Source organism: Amblyomma maculatum, unplaced genomic scaffold (genome assembly GCF_055883805.1).
Source record: "Amblyomma maculatum isolate TAMU_Amacu unplaced genomic scaffold, ASM5588380v1 scaffold_13, whole genome shotgun sequence".
In the NCBI taxonomy this organism is placed as follows: domain Eukaryota; kingdom Metazoa; phylum Arthropoda; class Arachnida; order Ixodida; family Ixodidae; genus Amblyomma; species Amblyomma maculatum.
The window spans coordinates 34,824,096-34,845,732 of record NW_028146738.1 but is presented as its reverse complement, the minus strand read 5'-3'; the positions used below and the strand labels follow the sequence as shown (position 1 = coordinate 34,845,732).

Sequence of the window (21,637 nt, the reverse complement as noted above, 5' to 3'; positions counted from 1 at the left end):
TGTTCGCCAGTGGGGTCGCTGTGAGAAGCTTCTGCGCCGCTACTTCGGCCCGTATGAAGTACAACGCAAACTCATCGACGTCACCTACGAAGTGAGCCCGTAAGGAACTGTTCGCTCATCCCGACGGAAAGTACAATCAGAAGTCGTGAATGTCGCCAGGATGAAGCCCTTCTACTCCCGACCCCGCCGGGGTGGCGCAGTGGTTACGGCGCTTGACTACTGTTCCCAAGGACGTGGGATCGAATCCCGGCCTCGGCGGCAGCTTTTCGATGGAGGCGTATAGCAAGGCGCCCGTGTGCTCTGCGATGTCAGTGCACGTTAAAGAACCCCAGGTGGTCGAAATCTCCGGAGTCCTCCACTACAGCGTCTCTCATAGCCTGAGTTGCTTTGGGACGTTAAACCCCACAAACCCTTCTACTCCCGCTAGGTCAAGCTACATGTGTCTTTTTTTGCCTCCTTTAACTGCTTTATGTGAGCGCGGCATCCTCGCCGACTACGGTTATCCTTGACCTCGCCACTCGGCATCGGGACGATGCCTTTTCCACCGGGAGGGGCAATGCCGCAATTTTATCTTACTAGCGCCGCCATGTGGCGAGCTCGGGAGACTGGCACGCGCTCGTCTTCGCTCTCGGTGCTCGTGCGCCTGTTCGTTCCGTGCCTTATTTTGCTGGTGCCTTTGCGTAGGTGAAAGTGAATCAGCCTACTCAGTTTTACTGGCTTCTGTGACAATATTTACACTGAGAGGAAACAAGCTAGAAACTACACGCCTGTACATGCACCACCATTCAGGGAAATTCAACTCGAGAAAAGCAAATGTACAAAAGAAAATGGGAGACATCACCGAGCATGCATGGCACTGCTAATGTTGCTGGCATTATATCCGCAGTTAGCAACTAAGCCGGGCTGTGTGTGTGTGTGTGTGGGGGGGGGGGGTTGTTTGGTTTATGCGTTTAAGGTCCCAAAGATCATCAGGCTATGAGAGATGTACTTGTAGAGGGCTGCGGAAATTCTTTAACTTGCACTGATGTGTCTTCGGCGCAGCGAAATGGAAGGCAGCCGGACATGTTTACAGAGTTCTAATCTAGAAAGAAATCAAAGATGTATGGCCACAAATACACCGAAAAAAGGTTTAAATCCCGCGGCAGAGCGAGTGAATCCGCTCGATTGTCTAATGCGCGCCAGCAATTTTTTATCAATGCAGCCAATCAACTGCTACGCGATTGATTGATCTTCCTTTGTTAAAATAAGATGCATTGAGCCTAAAATGGTTCTTTTGCGATGAAGCTATAGGTCCGAAATCAGAAGTCATGCAAAGCCCGGTGATGATGACCTGATCTTTAGTCGTCGGCATCTTGCGGACGACCATGGGGTGGCCGATTAAGCGGAGGGGCTTCTGCCTCAGTGACTGTAGAGAAGGGCACGCTGAGAGTCGATGTATAATGTTTCTTTTAGAGACAGGCGCGGCACCGACTAGGTAGAGTCGGCGAATGGTGATCAGGAACTGTACTTCGTTTTAACGTACAAAACCGCACAGGAAACAGCGAAGTTGACCGAACCCTGCTCTCTCCTGTCGACTTCATTCCTTTGAGAGGTGGGCAACCTGTTGAGGTTTCGAGCTCGTGAAGTCAACCTCAAGCTCAAAATGAGTTTAAACTCACTGAGTTACTCGAAATTAGAGTGAGGATGGCGACAGCTCAAACTTTTTGAGTGAGGTCCCAAAATAAGACCCAAACCGCAGAAATTAGTTTTGAGTGCGGTCGCCATCCACTGAAGTCGAACGCGTGAGGTCCATGCTTTTCCAGGTTCTTCGGTTCATTCAGAGGAGTGCCTCTTCTGCGGCGGAATTCAAGCTTATACCACTGCGGTGTGCATGTTTTAACACTTGGTGTTCGGTTACTCCTCGTTTTGACGATCGGATGCCTTAGCGGACTCCGAGGTCTCTGCGGCCTAAGCCCACAAGAGAACGCTGCCCACTGGTAATTCTCGGAGGAAACGCTTCCACGACACTGATGCTCATATCCCCTCCCTATCTCCCATTCCTCGCTTGTTTCTGCAGTTGCTTGCTACGCTCAAACAGCCAGGATTTGTAAATAGCTAAGCAAACAACAACGACTCGAACTACTCACTGTGACTCGTGGTAGCTTTATCGGCTGCTACGAAAATGTAATAAATCCAGCATATACCCAAATTCAGCGAAGATGCCCGAAAGCAAAACAGCTCTGTTGTGCTAATGGCATGTTGAGGGAGATAATATTGATGTTAACAATGTTAATGCCGCATTGATGACTAGCGTGATGACATGTTGAACACAAGTGGCATAGAGAGAACGTGTTTGTTGATCGACAAGTAAAGTGCCTGGGCATGAACCGCTGCAAAGTGTTCACTGAGGAGGAAGAGGCAAAAACTTAATTTCAGGCTGGTACTAAAGGCAAGTGAAAAAGAGCTTTTGCTCCGTGAAGCTCCATTATTTATTTTGCTCGCAAGAGCGAAACAGGGCAATACAGGAGGAAGGAGGAGGGTAAGAGATTCGGTAACCCCATATTATCAGGTTCTTGGTGGCCATTCGAACTTGACCTCTTATTTGACTAGAGGAAAAGGGGGCATTTGGAATTCGACCTTGTAAATGCTTTTATGAGCTGAAATTATTTAGGTGTTTTTGGCTCTATATTTTTTATCTAGACAGAGAGATCTAAAGGCCACAATTCTCTCGAGCTGAAATTTTAGCCTCGCTCCCTGCAGACCCTCAGTATGTCCAACCTAGTGGGCTTAATACATTTGAAAGGATTTCTCAACGTTGCTGCTGGCGCTGCATACATGGTTACATTCGCAAATACGTCCGCTCTTACATCGCCTGCCAGTGGCGCAATTCATCCGCGCCCCGTGCGACCTGCCTCTTGCAACTATGGAAGAAGTTTTTCATTTCTTTATGCTTGCAGCCACTCCCATGCACGTCAAGTCCTTTTGATTGCTTGCGCGTTGACCTCTATGGGCCACTTCTCGGCACGGTCTCGAGGAACCGTTCAATTACCGTCAGCATCGACCACCTCACCGGGTATGCCGTGACAGCCGACCTACACGCCGCTAATGTTCGGCGCTGCACTTTTTTCCTACCAGATTACTCGATTGGCTTTGCTTTTCTGGCACACTACAAATATTTTCGTTGAAAACAGCAAACGACCCCTGAAAATTCCATCATCTTCTTCGAACCTGCTTCATCGCGGTCGAGGAACTGTGCACCTCAGCCGCCTAATGACCTACTACGATCCGCTCCTCTTGCCCTCGCTATAGGTCGCAGAGAGTGGATCCTCTTCACTTCTGAACCATTGGTATTGAACCGGGGTGCTGCATGCCATAAAAATGAAAAAGAGAAGGACAAAACTCCACCGCGCTGCTCGAGATCGCTTTGGTGTCTAGATCGTCAACATCCAGCATTCAACAAGGCTGGTGCATCACCTTCTTTCACATCAGGGAACGTCGTGATTATCGGATGGCGATAAAGGATCATCAAATGAATCTGCGCGCATGGGTATGAGTAAACTGATGAGGGGACATCACATGATTTGGCTGAGATCTGCGCACTTTACCGCCCATTCATAGTTGTGGCGTTGGTTGCTGGAGCGCGCTGGCCTTGTCAAGTTGTCGAAAGTGACTACTAGACTGTCTGTGCTTTGCATTGCCAGCCATTCATGTTACGGATAATTATATCCCACCTTTAAGTGCATAGTACAAAAGCACGTTCATTGTTTTGAGATGCTAAACATCAGTTGGTTCTCGCCAGAATTGCGGCCCATTTACGTACGTCGCACAAATTCGAAGTGTCTGCAGTGGTTGCTCGTGGTAAGAGCGCTCGGCTACTGAACCCTAGGACACCGAACGAAATTCTGGCCGCGGCGACCACTTTTCAATGGACGGGGAATCAAGGCGTCGATGTATGTTTCATGTGAGTGCACGTTAAAAAACTGCAAGTGGTTGAGATTTCCCTAGTCTGCCACTATGACACACCCCATAGCCAGATTCGCATTGGGACGTTGACCTCTATAAAACAAAACCAAACAATATATGTGCAGACAATTCTCGTTTCATTCCTAATTTCTGTCGAGGTCAGACTGCAGGCAAAGATGTAGGTGAAATCGTTGGCTGTGGACGTTATTCTTGAAGCACTACACAATTCAGGATTCATTGCGCACTTATCAACGTTAATGAAGAGGCCGGTGTAGTGATCTCGTTCATTTAAACGCGAATTGAATTTGTTCGTACCGGTGCGGGATAGAATAGCAGTGCGGTCGAAGCTGCGACCATGTTTTTTACCGCCATTCACTGTGACAAGTCTTTCCCTCCACGCTAGCTCTCCTGGTATCCCCGAGCATCGCGAGTGCTCACGGCGGCATTTAATATTACTGCTTTGTAATTAAAAAGTACTTATTAGCAATACAGAGCGCTTATCTATCTCAAAATGAGACTTGCTTGACTAGGCCCGAAACAGGACCTGCGTATTCTTGCAATTAAGGTTCAAATTGAAATTAATAATGGCGATAATGTACACTCGCTGTGATAATTGTAATAATATTTTTCCTACGGCCGTGCAAAATAGCGAACAGGCCTAAAAGCAGCGCGAGCGGAGAATAAGTTGATGAAAATGGTTGGAACACAAACCTTTCACGAGAACAATACCTCTGTCCGCCATGTTAGAAAATGACGTCTTTGGATAGAGATCAGCAGTGCATATATCCCAGTGGCATGTGTAACTTTCTTATTTTCCACAGTGGACCATAGGGCACTTATGGTACCTTTCTGCAGACTATCAGCTCTTTCTCGTGGCAGTCATCGTAATCCAGGTTTTGAAGGCGTAAGTGCACTTAGATTACTTCAAAGGGACGTCAGCTTTGTCGCGGGAGTAGGCAGCTTGGCAGCCTTTGTCTGTTTGCAGGAAGAAATGGCTCGTTGCTGCCGCCTTCGGGATGCTCTCACTCGTTTGCTGTGGTCTTTCTTCTTGGCGGATGTACGGCACCGACATGATGCCTTTTCCTGTCTTTTTGCAACCTTCATTTCGGTAAGACGACCGTACGTACCTCCATGACTTAGAAACGTTTGCGTGTATCCTTTATGCCATCGTAGCAGCTTTTTTCCGCTTAAGCATTATTTAGTCACACATTTCTTTCATAAAAGCGCTTGACAGGAGCCCTAGTTTACGACTGTGGTGAGATTGTATAGTCTCGAAACCCTCCTCTTTGGGTTCACAAGAAACATCCGACATTTTCTTAGTTTAAAAGCAGACATAATTAAAAACTTTTTGTACGGTACGGTGAAATTTAAACCGCAGGCTCGAGTCGACTGAAGCCCTTTTCAGCAAAACGTGGGCTGCTGCAACACCAATCGACCAAGTGCTTCTTTATTCCTTTACTAAATTCACCTTGATATGCCTTTTTTGACCTAGTGTTCTTGTGTAGAACATAAGGGCTGTGGTTCATTAGCTGCGGATCTATGTGATAGTCATATTTGCTCCAGGAAGACTTGTGCCAAGCCCCCAAGTTTTTTGAATGCCAGTCCCAACTTTCGCATTGTTGTCTGTTTTTTTTTTTCGTTTTCGCTCATTATTCTTCTGCAGATTGGCCATACAGGCTATGATGTACTACTACTTCCGCCCCTACTACCACGGCGTCTGCTTCTTCTTCGGCTGCATTACTTTTCTCCTGGTTCAGAAATACCGGAAAACAGAGATTTCAAAGGCAAGTAAGCCATCTTTGTTTCTTTGTTTGCACCAGTTTATTGGACACGTTTCATGAGATGGCATCATAATTTAGGCTTATTCTATGTGGCAAGAAATATAAGCTCAGCGCATCCTAAAGCCACCCATATAGTCCTGTTAATTGTCAATCTCTCAATTTCGAAACCGTGACACAGCATAAGACTCGCTCATATGCTCATAGCACTAGTACACAGCTTTATTACTCAGCGGCTGGCGTTTCCTGACCATGGCACACGCCAAGTATTTTGAATCAGAGTGTGTGTGGCGAACCCGCTGTATCCAGGGGTCGTCGCACCAGTTACCGTGAGCGCTTAAATACCCATGCCGTTTCCCGCTTTGGCCACGCTAATTTCGAGGCCTTCGTCATTCAGAATAAAAGGCTTATCGTTTGACTGATATTATTTCTTGCTTTGGTGTCCTGGACTTGGTATGAAAGCACCTATACAAGAAAAAGAGGAAAACCTTAGACTGAAGGAAACTAAGTAACCATTCATTTGCTTTTATAAAGGAAAGACCGCCATGAAGATTCCTTAATTGATCTTGCCTCTGTATTCTCCCGAGCTTATACAAGTTTTTACATTTATCTTTCTATTGTACCTTTCCTCATTTCACATAACCCTAATATTTCAGAAGCGTGCCAAATATCGATTGTAATCCCAAATACACGATTAGAGCATTATATGGAATTAGAAAAACACCAAATGGCGGGCGATATGTTGTACTTCTTCCAGCCCGCAAAGAAATGTGCCGCTCTCACCAGCTTCAGGCGCCAATTAAAGTTTTTGAAAGGAAATTTTTTTTTGCACCAGGCGTGATCAGTAGGTCATGCAGAATTCAAATATAAAAAATTATGCAAAAATATTTATATTTTTTTCGCGTCCACGCATGTGGACATGGCGCCTCAAGGCTGCTACAGGAATGAAAACATTTTAGCATTTTCTGCATTTTATAACTAATTATTAGGCATGAATAAATGTTTTCCTTTCAGAATACCTTGCGCTTTCAAAACTATGACACCTGCACGCAAATAAGCGTATTACGTACTGCTCTGCACAAAATAACGAAGTGCCGCGGCCACTTTAATAATTTCGGCATTAAGACACCGTGTCCACATTTGTGGACGCGAAACTTTGAAAGTCCACTGAAGCACTTTTTCAATGTCTAAGATAACGAAATCTGGCACGTAACATCTACATTCCCTTATTGACACCTTCATTACAAGAAATATTATTATTAGGCATCGGTTTAGAAAGAGGCATGCAATAATTAGAGCTGCTGATTCTTCCTGGCGTGAAACGTTGCAACGTCCATCTTTGCTTGCTGTTTACAAAAACATTTCGCTGTAGCAACAAGATATGGCGCCATGTACTCGACAGGGCGGTTCCAAATGTTACGGGTGCCAAATTCAAAAGCAGAAATTCGCACTCCATGGAAAGATATAGGGAAATTTGGGTCACGTCCACATATGTGGACACAGCGTCTGAAGGGGATATATTATGGCGCATATCTGACAAAGAAAAATGTTAGCCTCGCTCACGTGGCCCGAACATTTAAGGTCGTAGTCGGAGCCGCATTACCTTCAAAGCAGACGCCAAAAAATTTGGTATCGAAATACAACTGAAAACAAGATATCTCTATTTTTGAGTATTTCTCAAAACAAGGTGAGAAATATTCGCGGGAAATTAAGATTGCCGGCGGAAGTGGTAAATTAAAATTCGTGCGCATCTTGATACAGAGAAACCCGATACGCAGCCGCAGCAGCAGCTTCAAAGTGAGGCGCAGGGTCGCTGAGATGGCAGCACCGCTGAATATCCGCTACAGAAGTGAATTAACTCACAAGAGGCCTCGAGGCGTTTCCAGTTGCTTTTTTTTAATTGTCATTGAATTTAGTTTTCACAAATGTCTGGTTTTGTGGTTGTTCGGTTGACTGCTGAACAATTATGCGCCTTTTGCGAGTAGTCACAGACAAAAATGAGCTGCCTTCGTGCAGGTATGTTGCGGAACATTCATAATGGCCCATGTAAGTTTCACTGAAAATAATAAACTACAATAACCCTACACTGCTCCCGTCGACCTGTGACAGTGCTGAATATTTGAGCTCCCAAAATGTCGTTTAGTCGGTTTTTTGCTCCCACTCAGCCACAGAGGAAGCGCTTCGCGCAGTATTTCAATTCCGCTGTCTCAAACACTCCGCACGTCTATTTATGTTTCCCGAATACATTACAAAATTCAGGACACACAATAACTGTCTATTTTTCGCAGAGCTGCTTCACTCAGAACACTCTAAATATTCCCTGTACAGAATGCAGTCACCGAACTCCTTTCTCTCCCTGCTCATTTCTGATCTATAGAAAGTGCAGGCCTTGCTGTGGGGAGTCTCCCTGTTCTGCGGCCTTTACTGCATATTCATGAAGCTCGAGTGGAACCGCATGGACTACGTTCCCCCAGTTGGGAAACGGATGTTCTTCGCCTTCATCGACCGCATACTCTGGACCGTCTTCCTCGTGTGGCTCACCTTCACCTGCGTCACCGGCCGAGGAGGTAATGAAGAAACAATAATTTATTTCTCCGCAGTTCAATCAGCGCATAGGATTGCATCATAACGTGCTACTATTTTCCTCATAGTCCTTCAGACTGATTCCTATTTAAAAGAGATAAACTTATCGCCAGTTATAGAGCCTTTGCTTGTGTCGCGCACTTAAAAGTCAATTCCACAGGAGGTCACACGTACTGTGTCGCAATAAAAGAATGAAGACCAAGCAGCAAAAGAAATGCGAGCTGGAGCAGCTAGTGAGGTTTGGTAACAAATAACATTATCGCATGAAATTACGTCTGGTAGATATATTCTGGCAGCGAAGGCTCCTGAGACGCCTATACACTAAAAGCAAGGCTGCTCAGGGACAATCCAGAGCACCAAGAGGCCGAAGGGGGGGGGGGGAAGGGAGGGGGGCTCAAAATAAATATGTAGCATTTACCGACGTTACATCTATGTAAACTATTGACAAAGGAATATGAAGTGACATTTTTTTTTAATCCGCCCTGCCGTATTTGCGAGGCCGTCCTTTTGTAGAGTGCCTTTCAGCTCTCGCAAACATTTGCTATTAAATTGCGCTCAAATCTTGCTGTGTTAGTGGAGTTTACAATCAAACCAACGTGGCTCGTAATGAAGACTGCACAGCAAGAGGGGAAAACATCACCTCTTTCAAATGGGCGGGCTCAGTATACTTATTACTCAATTACGACGAGTAAAGCGCTCGCGTTACATCACGTAACTGCACCATCCGCAATATACTCTTGAGCAAGTATGACTTTTATATTTTCGTGCTTGAATATATCGACCACACAGATACAATGGTAAAACATCGAAACAAAATGTACAATACAGCCCGCACCGAAGAACACATATAAGTAAACAATACGCATAAGTAAAGGAGCCTGCACCTGCTGATGGGAGCTCACGCGTGAACGCTGTGTGAAAAGGGAAACATTGCAGTGTGACGCCGGCAGTAGAGGCCTCGCTGTTACGCGGTGCATAAGCTCTTTACATGCTGCGAGCTGAAATTCATAGGCGCCAAGCGCTTTGAAAGAAACTAGAAGCCTGCCAGAAAGACGCAGCAAAACTTACCGCTGGTCGCACGTAGGACAAAAGAACGACGGACATAAAAAACAAACAAAATGGAAAGCATCCTAGCAAATAGAACTGACTGACAACCAGCTTTCATACGAGGCGAAAACTTCGCAACTGCACGGTTTCAGAAAAGCCAGCTAGCTCCGTACCATTCACGGGAGCATCAGCGCGGACAGCGAGAAGTCTGCGATTTGTTTTTTTTTTATTCGAAACCTTTACTCTTAGACATCAGTTCAGTTCAGTCGTTTAGTCGTGTCCGACTCTTCGTGACCCTATGGACAAATGTCACGCCACGATTTCCGGTCTCTCACTATCTTCCTAACATCACATAACTTCATCTGCAATGCATCGAGGATGCCATCTAACCATCGCGTTCGCTGCCTACCCCTTCTTCAGCAACCCTCAACCTTTCCCAACATAAAATCTTTCTCCAGCGACTCCTCTCTTCTCATCAGATGACCAAAGTAGCTGAGCTTTAACTTTAGAATCTGACCCTCCAATGAGCAGTCAGGGTTTATGGTCGACAATATCGACTGATCTGATCGCTCTTAGACATAGTGGCGTAGTGAGAAAGGGAGCGACAGAGACCTAATGGCTAAATGCGAGCCGTAAGTTGGCTCACGCCACACTTGGCAGCGATAGGAAACTGCTTCGTCGCGTGATTGCCAAGCACCACAACAAGGGCTTTGATCTCACCAAACCCGACGCAACACACGTCATAAATAGGAGGCGCAACAAGAGTATCTAAGATTCAAAAACAATGCTTTACCGAAGTAACTTTCCTCTTCTAAATAAGGCAGTAAAATATTTACGTTTTCTTTTGGGGCATTCATTTCAATTTGTAGTTTTTGTGTTTTATAATTTTTTATTATATTACTTAACCCGATGAATCCGCCTTCCATCCTCCCTGCAACTGAAACTAATCGTAGTGGGTACGCCTCTTTATCGCGCTGGCATAGCGGTTGGGTACTCGACTGCTGAACCCATGGACGCTAGATCAGATCCCTGTGGCTGCGGCGGCCTTTTACGACGAAGGCGAAAAGCAAGTCAGCCGTATGCTATGCAATGTTAGTGCATGTTAAAACCATAGTGGTTCTTTAACGTGCAATGAACATCATTGCCTGAGTAGCTTTGGGACGGTAAAGGGACACTGACGACAATTTTTATGTTAGCAGAGCCCGATGGTACGATATTTCGTGACATTGCTGTCACTTGTCCGGCAGCAAAAGATTCATTTATATTGATGAGATATTGCGGTAAGAATTTCAGCAGTTTATTTCACCCGCCGGTTGAATTCAAGCAGGTCAACCCAATTATGTGGTTGGATAAAATGACACCGTCCATGTCGTAATACAGACTCCGTGATTGCTGGCCCGCGGCGAACGGTGTGGTCTAGCGGCAGCCGAAATGAAGCATGAATGCTACCGCCGGCCTTTGCGGCGTGCCGTCGTCAACATAGCACCAGCCATGGATCCAGTTGCTGAATCTGACAACGATCGAAGTCTTAGCGACCGCTGGCCTCCACTTCAGCGGCCTCAACCGCACAGATCATGAGAATGCTTTTGGGGGCAGAAGCGGCGCAGGTGCGTGGCGAAAGATGATCTTCCGACGAGCACTTAGCCATTTCAGCTGCACGTCGAAAACAAAACTATGCGAGCACGCTTGCGCCGGAACATCGCCCAAACGAAAAACAAAGCTGCCTGTGGCGCCGCCAAGTATGTTTCTCCGTGTCTTGTCCCATTTGGGCTGCCTTTTCGCCGTCGTCTCCACGCGATAAAAGCATAGTATTATGTTGGAGACTAAACCTACTACTCGATTGAAACATGCAGCTTAAATAAAATTTGTTAGCCTCAGAGATTTATTGTGCGTCACGTGACCCGCAGTTGCGAGCTTCGGCCGTTTCCGTTGTGGCGGCGATATCTGTATCTCTCTGCTTGCTCTTTTCTACCTTACTAGAACTTTGTTTTCACTTAGAATGATCTCTTTGCGATCAGGAACTGTTATTTTATCGATGCAAGCCCATTTCACTTTTCTGTTCAGTGTCCCTTTAAACTATCCAAACCAGCTATCCAGCCACTCATATGATCAGGTTACAGTTGACGTCACCATTGCAACCACGCTCACAACGGGATATATTGTTCCAATAGGATCAATCCTGAGACATCAAAGATCAGAATTAACGGCCAAAGATAATCACCGCAGGTTGACAATACTTGTTAATCTCAATATACTAGGTTAGGCTAAGAATTAGCAAAACAACGATGTTGCTGTAGAAACAAGCAGACACAGTATCCAAATTTATAGCCTGGCTGAGGCGGCCTCTTGACAAATATCCTAACTCAAGTTTGTCTAGCGCTTAATTAAAGCTCTAGCAGGCACTAGAAAGCTATTCGATGAGCACTCAATTTGTGGTCGCCCGTGACATAATCTATTGTCGAATACCTGCATTTCGTAGACATACAACTGCTATCTACCATGCCACCTGACATGAGAGCAGTTTGTCTCGTTTTCTCGCTCCTGTTGCAGGCTTCGCTCCAATACCAAGCAATTGTGGGACAGAATATGAAACAAAGCAGACGAGTTTCTTATGAAAACAAATGCAGACAAAAGCCGCTTAACTGCATATATAGAACATTGGAAACTATTATTGATAAACAAGGATTTCTAGCGTGCTTTTTTGTCATGGCATATGTTCAGTATTCATATTTTTTTAATAATAACACTGCAGGATTTCTGAACCAGTTTCTTTCGTGGAGCGTGTTCTCCCCGCCGGCTCGGCTGTCCTTCGGTGTGTACCTCATCCACTTTCCCTTCTACATCGTGACAAGACGCCTTGTGAGAGAACGCATCTTCTATTCTCATTACACGCTGGTAAGTGCTTCTGACTATCACCAGTAATTCATAGAATGTATCATCGTTGTAGCAGATCAAAGACAAAGGAAATAAGCGGAAGCGTGTATTTTGATTGACCATGAGTAAAAAGTGCAAAGTCGTTTCTCTTTCTCTAATTCGCTGTTTCCAAAACCACATGAATATTTTCTATCTTAACGCTGCATAACAATAATTACATCTCTCCATCCATGTAATTATCTATATCAAAATGTAATTCCAGGACCTTGCATGCAATCTCTCTGTTTAGAAGTTTAGCCTTTTATATATGCAGTTGTTTGACGCAACTTGTAGATTACGCTCCTTTTACCAGAGAACCAAGTAATTACGAAAAGAGTCGTTACGGAAATGTTATATTTGTATTTACCATGCACCGCAAAGGAATGAGTGCATTAAATACGCGCTACAAAAATGGGAAGAAGAAACAATTAGTTGTGGTTTAGCTCTGATTAACCCTAATTGAATTGCAAAAGCAACGACGGAAGCTTCTTTTGCCTGCCACAATATTCACCTACCATGCTCTATCAGTATAAGCTGCTACATTATTGCGGGCACCTAAGCTTATCCTTTAAGGGTATGACGCGAGAGCGTAAGCTACCAGCCCACATATAAAGTCACGCTTCAACTAAGCCGTATGGACGTGCCTACGTGTCGTAGGGGTAACGAAAATGCAAACGATTCTGGCAGGCTGATTCTGATAGCACCCTTCCATATGAAATTAGCGACCTGAGTTGGTAGCTCCTGCCCTTAGCATAGATGTACCGTGAATCCAAATGTGATGGTAAGCTGATTTTTTATGAGGAGACCATAGCTATGCCTCTTCACGGCGTAGCTGCGGCCACCCAAGGTCTCGCTTTGGCTGTCGTAGCATTGCTTTCAAAATAAAGTTTTATGGATGATTTCAACGATATCGGAGAGCGCGTAAAACAAAGCCCAACACACTATTTATATGGCCAAAACCTGGAGCCTGAATAGCGCTTGTATAAGGCAGTACTTTGATTTATCGCCCTGTACTTGATGAGAAAATCAAGGTCTTTCGCACTTTTTATTGAGAAATCAATACTACGACAGCGAAAGTGAGATCTCGGGTGGGTAACGAGAACTGTTTGCAATCTCGTTACCCATACGACACGCAGGCGCATCCATACAGCCTGTTTGAAGCGTGACTTTGTATATGGGCTGGTAGCTTATGCTCTCGCGTCGTACCTTTAAAGGATGAGCATAAGTGTGCCCAATAATGTAGCACCTTACACTGATAGGGCATGATAGAGGAATGATTTACCAGGCAAACCAGAGCTAAACCACAACAAATATATTTTCGTCTTCGTGGATGTACTTCGTGGATGTACTGAGGAAAACATTCTTTGTGCTGTCGATATCATAACGTTCACAGAAGTGCCAACAATAGCTGTACCCCGGTTAGTCGCTGCTTAGCTTTGGCCGTATGTGTGGAGCCTGACAATGTACGTAAGATGCATTCTTTACTTTCGTTAAGAATGGGCATGCTGTTCTTCAGATTATGGATGACAGAGAAGAATGCACACTGAATAATCCCTCTTTGCTTCTTAAGTTATTAATGACGATCCAAAAATGCCATAACTAATTGGCCTATAGGTATGTACTAGTTACCTTTCGATGCCGCTGTCCGAGCAGTCACTCGCCGTGCTCGTCCATAGACGATGGTCTGTTCAGCTCTCGGCCTTCGAAATGATTCTTCCCTCACCAGCCGTGCTCGGACTCACAGACCGGCTGTTGGGGTGTGCCTGCCGGACACCTTGGACGACTACTCGGTGTCCAGAGGAACGTGGCTACTGCATGTTTATTGCCTCTCCTCTCATTTGCCTCCGAAATCCCCGCTGACCCCGTACTAAGTAGCCTCGTTCACCAAAGAAAAGCCAGATACGCCAATACTTGCGTATGGTCCCTGGAAAAACAACGGGGTCTCCAGCACAGTTTCTCCTGGCACTTGTCGAGCTGCACAAAACGACTCCACAAATAAACATTCCACAGTGTTCGGACCAGCGGCCGTTGTCACGTCCACGTGTGCCAGACACCTTGGGGAACATGTTCGCTGCATCAGCAGCTTTTCGTACATGTGAGCCCAATACGCATACAGCCGACGACCTCTGGCCCGGACGTCGGGAGAGATTTACGCTCGCTCTTGGCTACGAGCCGGATCACCGGGTAGTCACGTTCCATCGAGGACTTAGATCCGCGTCCGCCGAGCCTTCTAGCAATCCAGGGTCCGTGCAAAGGACAAAAGGGAACGAACCACACAATCGTCTCTTCATTTGACACAAACACTACCGCGGCACTGCAGACTAACTGACTCTGACGTAGGTGATGTGGAACGTCGCACTTATAAGTTTAACAGTTCAGTTCAGTTCAGTTCAGGCGTTCAGTTGTGTCCGACTCTTCGTGACCCTATGGACCATGTCACGCCACGCTTTCCGGTCTCTCACTATCTTCTTAACATCACATAGCTTCATCTGCAATGCCTCGAAAATGCCATCTAACTATCGCGTTCGCTGCCTACCCCTTCTCCGGCGACCCTCAACCTTTCCCAACATCAAATCTTTCTCCAGCGACTCCTCTCTTCTCATCAGATGACCAAAGTAGCTGAGCTTTAACTTTAGAATTTGACCCTCCAATGAGCAGTCAGGGTTTATGGTCGACAATATCGACTGATTTGATCTTCTGGCAGTCCAAGGAACCCTTAAGAGTCTTCTCCAGCACCACAATTCAAACGCGTCAATTCTTCGGCGGTCAGCCTTTTTCACAGTCCAACTCTCGCATCCATACATCACAACTGGAAAGACCATAGCACGGGTTATACGGATCTTGGTTGGCAGACTAATGTCTCTGCTCTTTACTAGGCGGTCAAGGCTAACCATTGTTCTCTTTCCCAGAAGCAGGCGTCTCCTAATTTCATGGCTGCAGTCTCCTTCCGAGGTAATCTTGGCGCCCAAGAACAGAAAATCTGTCACAGCTTCCACTTCTTGTCCATTGATGCTCCAGGACTTGATAGGGCAAGACGCCATTATCTTCGTCTTTTTAATGTTCAATTTAAGCCCAAACTTCTCACTCTCTTCTTGTACGCGCATCAGAAGTCTCTTGAGTTCCACTTCACTTTCTGCCATTAAAGTGGTATCATCCGCATATCTAAGGTTGTTGATACGTTTTCCAGGAATCTTCACTCCAGCTGAAGACTCGTCCAGACCGGCCTTCCTCATGATGCACTCTGCATATAGGTTAAATAGGCAGGGCGACAGTATGCAGCCTTGCCTCACCCCTTTCTCAATCGGAAACCAATCAGTAAGACCATGCCCAGTTCTGACTGTGGCCTCTTGCCCTTCATAAAGGTTCCCGAGGAGACAGATGAGGTGAATTGGAACTCCCATCTCTTGGAGAGCCTGCCACAATCTGCTGTGATCTACGCAGTCAAACGCTTTCGCATAATCAATAAAGCAAAAGTAAATGTGTTTCTGGAACTCTCTTGCTTTTTCCATGATCCAGCGAAGGTTGGCAATTTGGTCTCTAGTTCATCTGCCCTTGCGAAACCCAGCTTGCACGTCCGGAAGCTCCCGATCCACATACTGCTGCAGCCTACCTTGCAGGATTTTTAACATCACCTTGCTAGCATGCGACATAAGCGCGATCGGGCGGTAGTTGGAACAATCTTTGGCACTGCCTTTGTTTGGAATGGGGATGTAAACTGACCTCCTCCAATCCTGTGGCCACTGCAGGGTTGTCCAAATCTTTTGACATAATGTATGCAGTGTGTTAACAGCGTCGTGGTTGAGGTTTTGAAGCAACTCAGCTGGAATACCATCAATTCCGCTAGCTTTGTTCTTAGCAAGGCTGGCTAAGGCCCATTCATCTTCACTCTTCAGGATGCCCGGCTCGAGATCAGCAATCACAACCGTCCTATGTTGGGTTTGCACATCCGGGTCCTTCTTGTACAGTTCTTCTGTGTATTCCTGCCACCTCTTCTTTATCTCTGAGGCTTCAGTGAGGTCCTTGCCTCGTTTGTCCTTAATCACGCCCAGCTTAGCACAGAAGCTTCCTTTGATATCTTTGATTGTCTTATACAGAGCTCTCGTGTTCCTTAATTGACTGTTGTCCTCAACTGCTTGACACTGTATGTTCAGGAAGGCATTCTTATCTTTCCTTGCTATTTTCTGAAAATCCGCATTGAGAACCTTGTATCTTTCTCTTTCCCCTATACCTTTTGCCATCCTCCTTTCCTCAGCTATTTGCAAAGCCTCTTCAGATAACCAGTTTGCTTTTTTGCATTTCTTTTGCTTTGAAACTACCTTAGTAGCAGCTTCTTGTATTATATCACGAACATCAGTCCACATCTCTTAGGGCTCTTTGCCTTCTAGATCTAATTCTTGAAATCGATTCCTCAGTTCCACAGCATATTCTAATGGAATCTGATCCAGATCATACCTGAAAGGCCTTCTAGTTTTCTGCGTTTTCCTCAATCGAAGCTCAATTTTGGCAACAAGAAGCTGATGATCGGTGCCACAATCGGCCCCAGGCCTTGTTTTTACTCCTTGTATAGCGCTTCTCCATCTCTGCCGGCAAATAATATAATCGATCTGATTCCTGTACAGACCGTTCGGTGAAATCCATGTGTACAGGCGACTCTTGTGCTGTTGAAAATGAGTATTCGCTATGGTCAGGTTGTTTTCTTGACAGAACTCTACTAGCCTCTGCCCAGCTTCATTTGGCTCACCAAGACCGAACTTGCCTGTAATTCCGGATATTTCTTCACTCCCGACCTTAGCATTCCAGTCTCCTATGAGAAAAACGACGTCTGATGATGGGGTGCGGTCTAAAAGGCATTGTAGGTCCGCATAAAATCTCTCAACGTCAGCTTCTTCAGCAGCAGTGGTCGGTGCATAGACTTGGATAACTGTTATGTTGAAAGGGTGACCTTGGATCCGAAGTGAAATCATTCGGTCGTTTTTGGGGTTGTACCCTAGCACTGCTTTGCCCATTCTTCTGTTTACTATGAGAGCGACCCCATTCCTTCTCTTGGATTCGTGCCCACAATAAAAGACATAATGGTCGCCGGAGTTAAATTCTCCCATTCCGGTCCACTTGAGCTCGCTGATACCCAAGATATCATTGTTTAATCTGTCCATTTCTCGCTTGACGATATCCAGTTTACCTTGCGTCATAGATCTTACATTCCATGTTGCTATGTGATATATCTCCTTGCAACATCGGACTTTCCGATCGCTTCCCGACACATCCACAACTGAGCGTCCTTTTGGCTTTAGCCCAGCCGCTTCATTCGTCCTGGAGCTACTAGGAATCGCCCTTTGTTCATCCCCAGTAACATGTGGGACGCCTTCCAACCTGGGGGGCTCATCTTCCGGCGCCATATCGATAATGGTATTGTGACTGGCCATAAGGTTTTCTTGGCAGGAAATACTGGAGTGGGTTGCCATTACCTCCTCCAGTGAATCACATTTTGTCAGAACTCTCTGCCGTGACCTGTCTATCTTGGGTGGCCCTACACAGCAGAGCTCACGACTTCATCGAGTTTCGAAAGCCCCTCCGCCACGACAAGGCAGTGATCCATGAAGGGGAGGTTTAACAGTAGTCCTCTGCTATTTTTAACGCTCATTACTTGTTGCAGGGTTCCAAATTACCATTTTTATTTGCATACTTTTTCATGTCCTACCATAGCTTTTTGAGTCTGCTAATCTTTATCTATGGTATTCAGTTTCGTATTTGCATAAATTCCCTGTAGCTCACCCCCTGTACTGATACCCCCCTAAAAAAATCATTTTTGGAAGAATCTACAATCGCTGAAATAGGCAGTGTTAATCCTTGCGCTCTGGCCTGAATATGTAGGAGACAGCAGTGGGTTATAATTCGAAAGCGATTGTACATCCGAACATTATTTTTGCCGAATATATTCAGTGTATGAAAGAGTGTGAAATATCTGTTCCACTTAGGCCACTACATTTGCATTGCACCGTGGTCAAGGTCTTATCTTTGCTGAGAGCATTACAGAGGAATCGGACAGACCAAATACCCCCCAGGCGGGAGACACAGGTGCAGGCGTATAGGCAATTTTGGTAGGGGCACGGATGCAGTGAGTGTGCGGCGTTACCAGTACTGTAGGATTTACGTGCAGTGCCTCTTTTACAAAACGTGGTTTGCAACAAGAAGAAAACGCGGAATGTTGCACGCAAAAGGCACACAGCACGCGGTAGCTACATCCCCCCCCCTCCTTTTTTTGTTTTATCGCCTGTGGTGTCGAGAGCTATGCAGACCACAGGCCAAAACTGATGCACCGCACTGCTGTGTCGGGATATAGTTGCATAAGCGTCCCCCCTCCTCAGCCTACGTGACTGGAGTTCCTCACCGTTTTATTGGCCGTTTTTCAGAATGAAAAAAAAAATATCGAGGGGCACTTAAGTTCCCGTCTTAAGGGTATACGGCGCGGAAGTTCTAGCAGCTCCCGTCTGCGGCTCCGCTTGCATATCTTAGTTCGCGTGTATGCCCTTTGCAACTCGCCTAATCAAAAATGTCTTAATATACGCCTCTCTTTTTCCACACATGCTGACTAAGATACACTCATAGGCGAATGGTTAATGAATTAGTGTTTGTGAATCATCAAGGGAGACGCGAGTGCTAAAATATACTCATTTTTCTTGTAGGTAAGCGCATTTTCTGATACTCAATGTAAGTAGTGCCGAAACGTTTTACAATGAAGATGAATGAGCGGAGAGAAGGAAATTCCACGTAACGTGGGTGTAAAGGCGCGTTTAACCCAAGCCGTGCGAACGTGCCTCCTTGGTCTAGAAGTAGCATTTCCACACGGAATGCATTGATACTAGAGGGTATATTCCCCTAAGTCCCCCATCTGACATGACGAGATGACAAGCCCAACATGGCGGCATCTGCCAAAAGTGACATATCATGTTGTCGCATGCCATCGCGCAATCCTGCGACCAGTTAGAGCCTGTCCATGTCACCAGCGAGCTACCGGGTGTTAGATCCATACATCCATAATTTTTTGATGACACCGCTGCCGCCGGTAACGCCCATAACGCCGACATAAGATTTTGTCGCGGATGGAGCCTTTGACATTTCCTGTTAACATAACCAGAAACGGAAGAGAGCACTAGAGAGAGGGGACCAGCACAAATTTACTCAGCATAACTTAATGATAGACATCCGAAAGTTAGTTAAATACGAAAAAAACAGACAAAAGCATTTTAACGGGACAGGGTAACGTAAATCAACAAAAACACCTTTTTTATTTTTTGCTTTATTGGCGAAAAATAATTCACAAAGTGTGGCGCTAAAGAGCGCAGCATCTGGAGTAGAAGAGCGCTGTCCGAAAATCAGGCATAACACAAAACGATGTGCCTTCTTGCATATATAATGAAGAATGCGTGCGTTGGTCGGGTTTTTGATATTTTTGTTCATTTTAATTTTTTTCTTTCTACCGCTGTGGTTAACTTCCTTCGCGTCCTAAGGCGTCCTTACACTACAAAAGGAGATATAAAAAACCGTGAACATGCGCAGGAAGTTTTCCCACCCAATAAAGAAAAAAAAAAACCTCGGCGTAGAACACGCTCTTTCGCGATCAGTTGGTAATCGCAGGGATAGATATATGGGTTCGACTCCTGGCGATGACACGATTTCTTTTTTCAGTTCGAGGGGACGCATTTTGATGATAGCTTTTGCGAACAGGGTTTGGGGACGCAACGTAACCTTCTAAGGCTTGGTTTGATTTGTGGAATTTTAACGTCCCAAAGCTCCCTAAGCACTACCCCCCCACGACGGAGCACAATAAATTATGCAGTTTTCGGCGAAAAGTTTCACTGATGATGTAATCTGAGTGGGATAAAAATAAAGAATCACCACGCTGCCCTAAAAAAACGCCAGATGTGACGCCCTTAGGGTGTGATCAAAAGTAAAAAAAAAAAATACAAAAACTGGTGAAATGACAAGTTTTTGAATCCAAAATACATTTAGGGAATGAAAATTTAGCAATGACATATTAGTCTTAAGGCGACAGAGGGTGACGTTAATAAATTAGCGCGATCCAATATGCAGCGAATTTGGTAATTCTCATCAATGTTCTTAAATGGGTCAGTAGTAAAGTTGATTAGTTTTGTGCCACGCGAGAACCATTTTCTGAAACCATGTTCGCGTACGAAAAAAGAACAGTTTTTCTCCAGGTGCCAAGCAATGCGAGATGCAGTGATGTGTTAAAATCATTTTGATGGAACACTTGTTATTGATACGGAATGGTAGTTAGTGACAAAGTTTTGCCCGTCAAAGCTGTAGAGAGGGGATTACTTTGCCTATTTATTTATTTTTATTTTATTTTATTTAGAACATACTGCAGGCCTACAGTAGGCCCAAGCAGGAGGGGCGAATACACAATATATGCAAAAAGAACAGGATTAGCAAAATTGTAAAATGTTAAATACAAGTTGTAACACAAAATACAACAATAAATACAAGGCTCAGATGCAAAATACTATTATTCAATCATAAGAAATTTCGCCGGTTGCATATGACTGTTTCAAAGTATAGCAAATGATGGTACAAGAGATGTGTACTGTGTGTGTGAGAAATATAGTATTTATTGCATCTAACCTTATGTAGATATTTTGAGGATTTTCTTATATGGAGCGTTTTTTGCATTCAAGAGGAGCTAGATTTTGAGAAGTGCCGATTCCAACAACGGGAGTTAAATTATTGAGCCGTGCAACTATTTACGTCAGCATTAGAGGCGTGAAGAATGAATTATTCATAGAATGTATTATTCCATCCTGGTCAGGTGTCCGAATGTTTCGCCGTATTCTTCTGGAGCTACATCCTCAGTTACTTCCTGTTCATCGCCTGTGAGGCTCCCCTGGGTAGGCTGGACAAGCTTGTATTTGTGCGGTCGGCCCCAAGAGGAGTAGCTGAGGCAAGGTTTACGGTGAACGAAGAGCAGTACGAGAACACCAGCGTCAAAGCCATCGAAAACGGGCTCGCAAGAACCACAGAAGACTACGCGGCCAAACACTGTCTCAAGAAGGATGGTCTTCCACCCGGGAAAGACGCTCACTTTGGCGAGAGCAGTGCCAGCATTAAGTGTTGGCGTTTTTGATGATATAAGATGCATTGCTTTTTTTGTTCTGTTTTATTCTATCCAAACGTGTAAAGAGCGAAAAGGGGGAAATATAGCAGCATCACGAGAGAAGTACTTAAGCTTCAAGGCACACTGCGTTCTGTTGTATTTGCTGAACTGGCATTGCCCTTTTGTCTAAGAAGCTGTCTTTACTTCAAAATGCGTTAGGCATAGAGAATATTGTTGGTATATTTCCTCACATCGACCTAACAAT

General features: G+C 45.3%; 1 protein-coding gene across 1 annotated transcript in view; it reads left to right on the top strand.

The window, feature by feature from the left end:
• Nucleotides 1–21,402, top strand: part of LOC146172552 (nose resistant to fluoxetine protein 6-like) — a 99,857-nt gene extending 78,455 nt beyond the window's left edge. The window contains exons 10-15 of the mRNA XM_084585798.1: nt 4,764–4,846; nt 4,928–5,050; nt 5,606–5,730; nt 8,102–8,287; nt 12,103–12,245; nt 21,088–21,402. Coding sequence (XP_084441924.1) covers nt 4,764–4,846; nt 4,928–5,050; nt 5,606–5,730; nt 8,102–8,287; nt 12,103–12,245; nt 21,088–21,402 — 975 coding nt within the window. The remainder of the gene's footprint in view (nt 1–4,763; nt 4,847–4,927; nt 5,051–5,605; nt 5,731–8,101; nt 8,288–12,102; nt 12,246–21,087) is intronic.
• The last annotated feature ends 235 nt before the right edge of the window (nt 21,403–21,637 follow it).